The 11,476-nt window shown below is 52.2% G+C and overlaps 1 protein-coding gene across 2 annotated transcripts in view; it reads right to left on the bottom strand.

The window, feature by feature from the left end:
• Positions 1–2,625: 2,625 nt before the first annotated feature.
• Positions 2,626–11,476, bottom strand: part of fstl5 (follistatin-like 5) — a 47,471-nt gene continuing 38,620 nt past the window's right edge. For both annotated transcript variants that reach the window (XM_030368894.1, XM_030368893.1), the window contains exons 11-16: positions 10,649–10,675; positions 10,276–10,394; positions 8,862–9,008; positions 6,985–7,092; positions 6,209–6,333; positions 2,626–4,545 (exon numbers count right to left, since the gene is read on the bottom strand). In XM_030368894.1, the coding sequence (XP_030224754.1) occupies positions 3,843–4,545; positions 6,209–6,333; positions 6,985–7,092; positions 8,862–9,008; positions 10,276–10,394; positions 10,649–10,675 (1,229 nt within the window). In that variant the 3' untranslated portion in view covers positions 2,626–3,842. The remainder of the gene's footprint in view (positions 4,546–6,208; positions 6,334–6,984; positions 7,093–8,861; positions 9,009–10,275; positions 10,395–10,648; positions 10,676–11,476) is intronic.

Raw genomic sequence — 11,476 nt, forward strand, 5'->3', positions numbered from 1 at the left:
TTTTATATTAAATGTGTATTTATTTTTATGCCTACAAAATGTTTTTTAACTTAGTAAGCAACAGAAGCCTATAGTTTATTAATCAATTGTGTACAGAATAGGTTTTGTTTTTATTCATACTGTATATTGTTTATATTTGATCCTCGTCCTCTCCTTTTAAAGCATCAGGGGGAGCTCTCCTAAATTTCGCTGTACATTGACAATGAAGATCATTCATTCATTCATTCATTCATTCATTCACATGCATACAGACACCGTCTAACGTCTCCAGAACTCACCCACTGGAGACGGTGGTCTTGGTGTCCTGCTCCTCTCCTCAGTGTCTCCGTATGATCCATACGGTCTCATAGAGGTAGGAACCATAGCAACCAGAGGAGGCCCACGTGAACACCTTAGAGCCTACAGACCCCCCCAGAAGGGTTGGACCGACCTCAGGCCCTGTGAGCTCCAGGGCTGAAGAAGCCCCGCTAACCAGCGGTACTGTAAGCTTATTATTACTGAGGCGTCCTCTACCGTCATATCGCATTTGGCTTCTAAGCATGCGTCAACAATGCCGCCATCTTGCCGCGGGGTAACCACCCACCTGAATGAATGAACATAGCTGGGGCAGAGGTCCTTTCCCAGTCAAAATTACTCTAAATCGCCTTCCTTTGAGGCAATCTTCAAGCGGGGAGACGTGTAATGATAGTAAAAAAAAGTATTTTTACTAACATTAACACAGACACACGTTTAACGCAACCCACTTGAAGATTGCCTTAAAAGAAGACAATCCAGAGTGATTTTGACTGAGAAAGGACCTCTGTCCCATCGACGTTCATTCAGGTGATTGGTTACCCCGCGGGAAAATGGCGGCGGCATTGACACATACGTTCCACTGAACAGCGCAGCTCAGCAGGCGATATCTAGTCAGTATATATATCTATGGGCAACGATGTGATGACTCTGCTCCTCCCTCCTCCCCACTGAGGACTCGCTCTAGAGGGGAGAATAGGCTGGCTGTCAACAGGCTGTGGGTTCGATTCCCAGCGGAGCGCTTGGCTTAACGAGCTCCTTGGTAATGAGCTGACTGTTGAGTCATGGAGGGATCGATGATGTCAGAAGTCTCGCTGTCGCACGTTCCTATTGGTCACCGCCGACCTCGTCTGCTCCGGTGACCGATGCTGACCTAACGACTAATTTACAATTAGCCAGTGTTAGCATGTGCAAGTGTCAGGCGAGTGCACTCAGTATTCAGTAGGCTGTGAACGGATAGACGCCACACATAGCAATACTTTAAGAACTGCCCCTCATCAGTAGATCATCTTAATCGGCTCGATAGCGTGATATTCATTAAGCAGGTTCCAGGTCAGCTGGATCTGCTCATTAAGAGTTCAGATCGAAGAGATGACAGCTTGAGAAAGGAGGAGATGAGCTTTATTAACCTCCCATCTGTCCACTGCAACCTGTCCCCTCTCAATGTCTCTCTCTCACTCTGTCACTCTCTCTCTCTCTCTCTCTCTCTCTCTCTCTCTCTCTCTCTCTCTCTCTCTCTCTCTCTCTCACTCTCTCTCTCTCTCTCTCTCTCTCTCTCTCTCTCTCTCTCTCTCTCTCTCTCTCTCTCTCTCTCTCTCTCTCTCTCTCTCTCGTTCTCTAGATTAGGACCGGTGCATTCTGATCTCGCCCCGCTCTGGTCTCTCTCTCAGTGGACTCGGAGTCAAACAGCTCCGGTGAGCGGCAGCAGGGAGCGTATTGCCGTTTGAGATCGGCAGACATCGTTTTAGTTCATCATAAGAACTACTGAGCGATTAGCAACCTTTTATCCAGCAGCTAGCCAGGAGCCAGCTTCTGATTCGCTGTCGCTCCTGAAGCTGAGAGAAAGCTGGAGGCTGATTGGTGGATAGACAAATCGCTTCATAGAACCACATGGGAGTGAGAGCTCAGGCCGCTGTACGGGGAAGAATACAAGGGAGCTGAAAACAGAGCAGCCTGTGCTGTGTGCTGGGGTGATTGATTCTCTCGCCCTGGGGAGAGGAGCTGTATCTGCAGCCAGCAGCTGGAGGACTCGTCTGGCAGCGGGGAGACGGCGCTACGTTGCTGAGCACAACCAAAGAGCTCTCCGACATGTCTCCATACACCGCTCTATAGTGAACTGGCTGGGGTTCACGGAGTGAACGTCTATATTCTCCACACACTCCTGGTGTGATTAGAGAACGTCTGCAGACACTCCTGGTGTGAGGACGTTCTCTCCGCACGCCAGGAGTGTGTGAGGACGTTCCCTCCTAATGGGACGCCAGATTATTGTAGTTTGAGGCGTATTTTCCGGGTCTGGGATTATAATTCATCAACTCATAATCCCAGATTGCAGATTAGATATTCCCTCATGGTTTCAGTCACTCCCCTCCAGAAATGCCTCACAGTCAGGGACATACTACTATACATTACTCATACATACTACTATACATACTATCACATACTACTATACATACTAGTACACACTACTATACACACTAGTAGATTTTACTATACATACTAGTACATACTACTATATATACTAGTACATACTACACATACTATCACATACTACTACACACTAGTGCATTCTAATATGCACACTAGTTGTGCGGCGGTCATGAAGCAGGACACAGGTCATCTGGAGTGGACAGCTTTATTACATTCTCTACATACAAGAGGAGCACACTGGTGAAGGTTTAAATGCAGCGGGGGTTCAGGGTGACCATGTGCTCAGAAGGGCGTGAATAATGTCTTCTGTAGTGGAATATAGGACAGAAGTAGTGTGTTCCTGTGGTGAGTATTGCAGGACAACACGGAGCAGACAGTGGAGAAGTGTTGATGGCTGGCAGCAGAGGTGAGCGAGCTGCAGATAATCTAAAGAAAGTCAAAACCATAAGGGATGGAAACAAGACATACTGGTCGATCTACACTAGTGACCCAAAGATCCCTCCCCCCACATCTACACTAGTGACCCAAAGATCCCCCCCCCCCACATCTACACTAGTGACCAAAAGATACCAGTAATGGAACATGTAAAATGAACAAGCCCTAGAAGGATTCCTAGATCCTAGAACAAGCCCTAGAACGTTGGTTATATTCTGTTCAAACCTCCTAATGATGCTGAGGTGCTGATCTGACGCCCTGCTGCACTGAATGGACACTCAGAGAGACACTCTCCTAACTCCGGCTGCACATCAAAGTAAGCAGTCTCAACATGGAGACTTCAAACAGACAGACCTCCCTCATTAGAGCAGAGGAGGAGAGAGGAGACAGGGAGAGGAGAGGGGAGGGGGAGAAGAGAGGAGGGGGAGAGGAGAGGGGAGAGCAGGAGCTATGATAGACAGCCCTTCAGAGGATCATTACTCTGACTCATATAGAACGGTCAGAGACATGGTAAATATTCAGCCAATCAGGGACGTTCTTACATATGACACCAATAAAGAGCATGTGTTTTAGCCTATCAGGGAGATGGTGGCAGGAGGGTCCCAGGACTCTGGGGGTCTACCTGGTGCGCATGTAGAGCCTAATTAATGAGGAGCACATGAAACCCTTAATGAACAATCAATTTGGTTAAAAACATCTTGACCATGGCGCCCGTCAGAAGTCCAGCGCAGCAGGCCCTCTAGGACGGGGCCAGGACCGGGTCAGGACCGGGTCAGGACCGGGTCTAGGACCAGGTCAGGACCGGGTCAGGGCCTGGTCCGGGCCTAGGACTGGGTCAGGACCGGGTCTAGGACCGGGTCTAGGACCGGGTCAGGACCGGGTCAGGGCCAGGTCCGGGCCTAGGACTGGGTCAGGACCGGGTCTAGGACCAGGTCTAGGACCGGGTCTAGGACAGGGTCTGGACGGGTCTAGGACTGGCCCACCCACACCACGGCCCCCGCCCCCACCACCTCGGTGATCTCACAGTTGAGCTTGTTGAGGTGCCCGTCCAGGACGAACAGGGACTCCCGGGAGGGGCTGAGGAGGTACTGTCCGAACAGCCCGCTGCCCACCACCTGCCGGTTCCTGGAGCTCCACCTCCACTCCTCCGCCCTCAGCGGCTCCTTCAGGCTCTTGATCATCTTGACCTCCCCCGAGCTCAGCTCCACCAGCAGGGCGTCGGTCTGCCGGCCCGAGGCGCCCACCACGTTGTACTGGCCGCGCTGGGTGCAGGAGCGCTGGAAGGCCAGGTCGGCCAGGTGCAGGTTGGTGTGTATGTCGAAGGGCGGGCCGATGGCGCCGGCGTCCGACACCGTCTGGATCCTCATGAGGCCGTCGCCGTCGTCCACGGTGACCAGGTAGCGGCCGTCCGGCGACATGTACGGCGTGCCCGTGACATCGGCGTTGCGGCCGATCACGGCGTCGGTGACGGAGTCGAGCAGCAGCTGGGGCTGGGCGGCGCCGGTGGAGCCGGGCCGGCACTGGATGACGTAGTAGCCGCCCAGAGGGGTGGAGGCCACGGCGAGCGGCACGCAGCCCCACGCCGCCAGGCTCACGTTCTTCACGTACGACAGCGTGGCCAGGTCCATCTTGTGGAGCGCCGCCTCGTCACGGTGCAGCACCACGCCGAACCTGGGGAACCAACGAGAACCGCTTAGAACCAACAAGAACCGCTTGGAACATGGAGACCCCTAGAGAACCGCTTAGAACCGAATTTTCTCATCCCTAATCGCTATAGAAACCACCCCCTCAGATGTGTCAGTGGATTGAAGTCTTCGATGTGTCTCCTTAATGAAAGGGAGCAGGTTTGTAAACGCTGTGAATAAAAGGCTCCTGGTGGCTGGGGTAGAGATCTCCTCACATCTTAGCAGAGGAGGGAGGAGAAAGGAGAGAGGAGGGAGGAGGGAGGAGAGAGGAGAGAGGAGAGGAGAGAGGAGGACCATCAGAGCAGACGCTGATTGATGCTAACAGGAGTTTCCCCCTGCTGCCAATTGTCTCCAATCTCCTGCTTGGACACAACGCTACACTCTCACATCCCTGATCTCACATCCCTGAGCTTCCATCTCTGATTGCACATCCCGATAACGCATTCCTAATCTGACATCCCTGATCTCATATTCCTGATCTCAAATCCCTGATCACAAATCCCGGATCTCACATCCCTGATCTCACATCCCATATCACACATCCCTGATCTCACATCCCTGATCTCACATCCCATATCACACATCACCGATCACTCATCCCTGATCTAACATCCACACTGCCCTCAGAGAGGCGGACCCATCCTCCGGTGATCCATGCGCCTTATTGGCCTGGAAACACACTGGAAACCCCAGTCAAATGAAAACCAGTCGGTTATCCCACTAAGGACCTGGGTTTCACACCCAGTAAAACTTGGGTTTGAGGCCCAGTAAAACATGGGTTTAATACCCAGTAAAACATGTGTTTGAGGCCCACTAAAACATGGGCTTAAGACCCAGTAAAACATGGGTTTAAGGCCCAGTAAAACATGGTTTTGAGGCCCAGTAAAAAATGGGTTTGAGGCCCAAAACCCCCAGATGAAAGTTTTAGATTAAACTGCTCTATATTTCTGGACTGTTGTTGGCTAACCTTTCAGTCAGAACATATTTATTGTTTTGTCACATAAGCAGATATGAAGGTTAAATATTGAGGCAGATGGTGAATCAGTAATCATCATGCCTTCATTGATCCTTCTCCGTCTGCCAGACAAACCACAGTCCTGCTACCAAAGCCTTCTCTCTATTATGTCGTATGATAAATTAGTTCTAGTGCTGAGAGCCTTGAGCTCGTTCCACAGTAGAACCTCTGTGAGGCTTTAACAGTAGAACATATCCACGCTACAGTGGTGTCTCCTTCACAGGCCACTCCCCCAGCTGACAAGCAGGAGCACGGGGGAGGAGTCGGCTGGGAGGAGGAGGGAGGAGATTAGATGAGGTGGGTGGAGCTGGGAGGAGGAGGGAGGAGATTAGATGAGGTGGGCGGAGCTGGGAGGAGGAGGGAGGAGATTTGAAGAGGTGGGAGGCGATTTGCAGAAAGATTAGTGGAGGTCAGAGGAGATTAACAGAGGTAGGAGGAGATCAGTAGAGGGGGGAGGAGGGGGAAAAGGGCTCCAGAAGACGGGGGGGGGGGGGGGGGGGGGGGGGGGGGGGAGTGTCTGTGGTGATGCTGATGCTGTCTCCGGGGCGACAGGAGACGCGGCGCTCCCCATGATGCAGTCAGTCATGACCAGGAGAGACCAGGAAAGACCAGGAGACCAGGGGAGGAGGTGTACCTGTTGTGGCTGACGATGAGGCTGGGCGGGGGGATGTAGAAGCTGGCCACCCTGTCGAAGCGGCGGCCCACCGGCCGGGCGTGGACCGTGTGGTGGGGGGCCCGGCTGCTGGCCTGGGAGATGACCTGGGGGGCGGGGGGGAGGGAGGGGAGGGGCAGGGAGTGGGGGGAGAGAGAGGGATGTAAAGAGAGTTGATGAGTGATGGTGGCTGCTGGTATCCAACGGGAGGCCCTGGTGGTCCCGATCCTCCATGGAGGCCTGGGGTCTGTCTCTACTGAACCCCCAGACACCTCCTCCTCCCCCTCAACGCCCCGCAGGGGGGAGCAGGGGAAGGAGATTGAGCTGGTCTGATGCCCCTCTCTCCCTCCCCTCCCCCCTCTCTCCCCCCCTCCCTCTCTCCCTCCCTCACCCTTCTCTCTCCCTCCCTCTCTCCCTTTCCCTCCCCCTCTCTCTCTCTCTCCCTCCCTCTCCCTCCCCCTCTCCCCCCCTCTATCCCTCTCTCCCCCCTCCCACCCTCTCTCTTCCCTCCTCCCCCTCCACTTCTGGTCCTGTAGGTCTGACCCTGGCCCGGAGACCAGTATAGACCGGTAGAGACCAGTAGAGGCCAGTATAGACCAGTAGAGCCCAGTAGGGGTTACCTGCAGAGTGGGACTCCTCTGGTCCAGAGACCAGTAGAGACCAGTAGAGACCAGTAGAGACCAGTAGGGGTTACCTGCAGAGTGGGACTCCTCTGGTCCAGAGACCAGTAGAGACCAGTAGAGACCAGTAGGGGTTACCTGCAGAGTGGGACTCCTCTTGTCCAGGTCGCCCCAGCTGAGGATCCAGACCTGGTCGTGGTCCGGGTCGTACTGGAGCGTCGCCGGGAAGGGGTCGGTCCGGACCGTCTGGAGGAGGAGAGAGGAGGAGAGAGAGGAGGAGAGAGAGGAGGACAGAGGAGAGAGGAGAGGAGAGGAGGAGAGAGGAGGAGAGAAGAGGAGGAGAGAGGAGGAGGAGAGAGGAGGAGAGGAGAGAGGAGGAGAGAGGAGGAGAGGAGAGAGGAGGGAGGAGGAGGAGAGAGGAGGAGAGAGGAGGAGGAGGGAGGAGGAGGAGGAGGAGAGAGGAGGGAGGACGAGGAGAGAGGAGGAGAGGAGAGAGGAGGAAGGAGGAGGAGGAGAGGAGAGAGGAGGGGAAGAGGAGGAGAGAGGAGGAGAGGAGAGAGAGGAGGAGGAGGAGAGATAGGAGGAGAGGAGAGATGAAGAGGAGAGAGGAAGAGGAGAGAGGAAGAGGAGAGGAGAGGGGAGGAGGAGTGGAGAGAGAGGAGGAGGAGAGAGGAGGAGAGAGGAGAGGAGGAGAGAGAGGAGAGAGGAGGAGGACATCACAAGGTGTTTGAAGAGCAGACCTTTGATCCTCCCCCCTCATGGGGAGAGGGGGGCTGTGTGTGTGTGTGTGTGTGTGTGTGTGTGTGCGTGTGCGTGTGCGTGTGCGTGTGCGTGTGCGTGTGTGTGTGTGTGTGTGTGTGTGTGTGTGTGTGTGTGTGTGTGTGTGTGTGATCCTCTGACAGCACATGAGAGGTGAGATGAATGCTGTGAAGAGGAGCTAAGTGAGGCTTCCACCTGGGACCTGCTGACTTGTCTGTTAGCAAGGAGGAACATCAGCAGTATGCTTTATCAACTCTCTCTCTCTCTCTCTCTCTCTCTCCCTCTCTCTCTCTCTCTCTCTCTCTCTCTCTCTCTCCCCTGCTCTTCCATGCTGTGTTTAACCTCCAGTCTGTTTGTTAAGATCTACATATATATTCATTATGCAGAGCAGGGGTACTACTTCACACATATCTCTAATGAAACTAGTGATGTTTAGCATCAAAATGTCAATATCGCATATTCACTGTGTAAAGTAAACTAGAGAAATAGACTACATTCATCAATACCACCTTTACTAAGGACTAGATACATCAATACTACCTGTACTAAGGACTAGAATCATGAATACTACCTGTACTAAGGACTAGATACATCAATACTACCTGTACTAAGGACTAGATACATCAACACTACCTGTACTAAGGACTAGATACATCAACACTACCTGTACTAAGGACTAGATACATCAATACTACCTTTACTAAGGACTAGAAACATCAATACTACCTGTACTAAGGACTAGATACATCAATACTACCTGTACTAAGGACTAGAATCATGAATACTACCTGTACTAAGGACTAGATATATCAATACTACCTGTACTAAGGACTAGAATCATGAATACTACCTGTTCTAAGGACTAGATATATCAATACTACCTGTACTAAGGACTAGACACATCAATACTACCTGTACTAAGGACTAGATACATCAATACTACCTGTACTAAGGACTAGAATCATGAATACTACCTGTACTAAGGACTAGATACATCAATACTACCTGTACTAAGGACTAGATACATCAATACTACCTGTACTAAGGACTAGAATCATGAATACTACTTGTACTAAGGACTAGATACATCAATACTACCTGTACTAAGGACTAGATACATCAATACTACCTGTACCAAGGACTAGATACATCAATACTACCTGTACTAAGGACTAGAAACAGAATCAGTAGCAGATATCCCAGTGTGAACAGGTGGATCTTTTGTCCAGCAGTATCTCCTGTCAAACAGGAAGTACCTGAACGGCTTTCTGTGATTTGACGTCCAGCAGCAGCAGGCGATGCAAGCCGGGCTGCGCAGCGTAGATCAGCTGATCGTTGACGTTGACCGCCGATGACCAATCACATCTCTGGACCCCTGCTGTGAAGCCGGGACACACCTCCTCCTGACGCACACACACGCACGCACGCACACACGCGCACACACACACACACACACACACACACACACACACACACACACACACACACACACACGATAAATGACAGGTGAGCAGGGGACTGGACCCCAGAGCCTCTATCAGGAGGGGACTGGACCCCAGAGCCTCTGACAGGAGGGGACTGGACCCCAGAGCCTCTGACAGGAGGGGACTGGACCCAAGAGCCTCTGACAGGAGGGGACTGGACCCCAGAGCCTCTGATAGGAGACTGGACCCCAGAGCCTCTGACAGGAGGGGACTGCTGGACCCCAGAGCCTCTGTCAGGGGACTGGACCCCAGAGCCTCTGACAGGAGGGGACTGCTGGACCCCAGAGCCTCTGACAGGGTGAGGCGGTGCAGAAGGCTGGCGGTTCAGGAGGGCTGGCGATCAGACCTCCTCTCACATCCTGACAGCGTTTCAGACGGTGGTGGTCCTTCTCAAATCGGGTCAGAACTCATCCTGCAGGAGATGAGACTTGAACCCTGAGGACTCTGAAGCCTCCTTTGAGGGGTCGGGATTAAAAGCATTTGTCTCCTTTTTCTCTTCCTTGTTTCAGATCCCCGTGAGTAGAAAGCTGAGAGTGACTGTGTGGGTAATATGCAACACAGCGCCTAAAGTCAGAGCGTGGTTTCACTATTCTTTGCAATCCTACGCCTACACCCATAAAACAGAGAGAAGCAGGCACCAACACAACAACCCCAGGCTGTCAGTCTGGTCCAGCATTCCTCCACTGCAACGGGATGGACTCAATATGGTGGGCTTCACACGCTAAATATAACAGTGGGTCTGATCTGAAATGACAGCCCAGCTAGCAGGTCTGACATGAGGGACCAGAGCGGTCTGAGGAACTAGATGTTCAGAGGAACCAGGTAATGAGGAACTAGATGTTCAGAGGAACCAGGTAGTGAGGAACTAGATGTTCAGAGGAACCAGGTAATGAGGAACTAAATGTTCAGAGGAACCAGGTAATGAGGGACTAGATGTTCAGAGGAACCCGATAGTGATGAACTAGATGTTCAGAGGAACCAGGTAGTGAGGAACAAGATGTTCAGAGGAACCAGGTAATGAGGGACTAGATGTTCAGAGGAACCCAATAGTGATGAACTAGATGTTCAGAGGAGTGGGTTAAAACCTAGTCAGAGGACTAGTCCCAGAGACTAGTCCTCATGGGGTCATAAGGAAGGCGTGTCCCAGGACCTTGAGGAAGCAGATCCAACATGGCCGCCCTCTTACCTGCAGCCCCAGCAGCTTCTCGCTGGGCTTGATGTGCCTCTGGATCTCGCAGGCCACCGGCTGGATCACCTTGATGCCGTCTTCGTAGAACACGTAGAACATGTTCCCGATGCCCAGACCTGCAGAAACCAGGAGGTGATAAGAGCTACGCACACACTGGCCTCACAGCAGGGTGTTAACGTGGCTATCCCACTGGTCACGGGGGTAAACATCATCTACTGGGAGCGCTGGGAATACTGGGATCCTAGTGGGGAAGTGAACTCACCAACATGAACACATATCAGCTCCCAGACATCAACACAGCTCAGCAGCCACAAGATGCGAATCCACCTAATTGCATTCATTCTATAGAGGAGTGGAGATGGTTACGTACCGTCATCCCGCCACAGGATGTTGGCGACTGTGGAGAAGAGAGAGACCGCGTGAGTCGATGGTTTACAGCAGGGAGTCATCCCAACGCAACCCTATGAATGTTTAATGGAGGCGCCGCAGACACCTTGAGCAGAAAACCATCAATAGAGCCTTCACTGGAGGACCCTAACGGACCGGGGGGCGAGGAGACCGTCTGGGTCTCAGACCACCGAGGGGTCTTCAGATCAGCTCACCATAAGGGGACCCAGGAGGAGAGAATCTCTTTGTGAGAAAATGTTTAAAAAGATATACAAATGCCTCCATGCCACTTCTGTTGAATGTGAATACTCGTTTTGATTAGAATCAAGCAGAGACTCATGTTGTCCTCCCCTTTTGGAGATGCTAATCAGAAGCCGTTGTCTATTTTACTTCCCAAAATACTGGGTGGGTCCCTGGCCAAAAGCACCTGAAGAGGGTGGGGGGTTAAGATGATCGTACTCATTACTCTGAGGGCCCTGGGTTAGGTGTTGAGGTTGAGAAGATGATCATACTCATTATCCTGAGGTCTCTGGTTTAGGTGTTCAGGTTGAGGAGATGATGGTACTCATTACCCTGAGGTCTCTGGTTTAGGTGTTCAGGTTGAGGAGATGATCATACTCATTACCCTGAAGTCTCTAGTTTAGATGTTCATGGGGGGTTCAGATGCTCGTACTCATTACCCTGAGGTCTCTGGTTTAGGTGTTCATGGGAGGTTCAGATGCTCATAGTGGTCACTCTGAGGAGCCCGGTGTGACTCCAGGTCCTGGAGTCGTTCCTCACCCCTCCACCCCCCTGCCGAGTGGGGCTGTGG

This window comes from Gadus morhua, chromosome 10 (assembly GCF_902167405.1).
Source record: "Gadus morhua chromosome 10, gadMor3.0, whole genome shotgun sequence".
Taxonomy (NCBI): Eukaryota; Metazoa; Chordata; class Actinopteri; order Gadiformes; family Gadidae; genus Gadus; species Gadus morhua.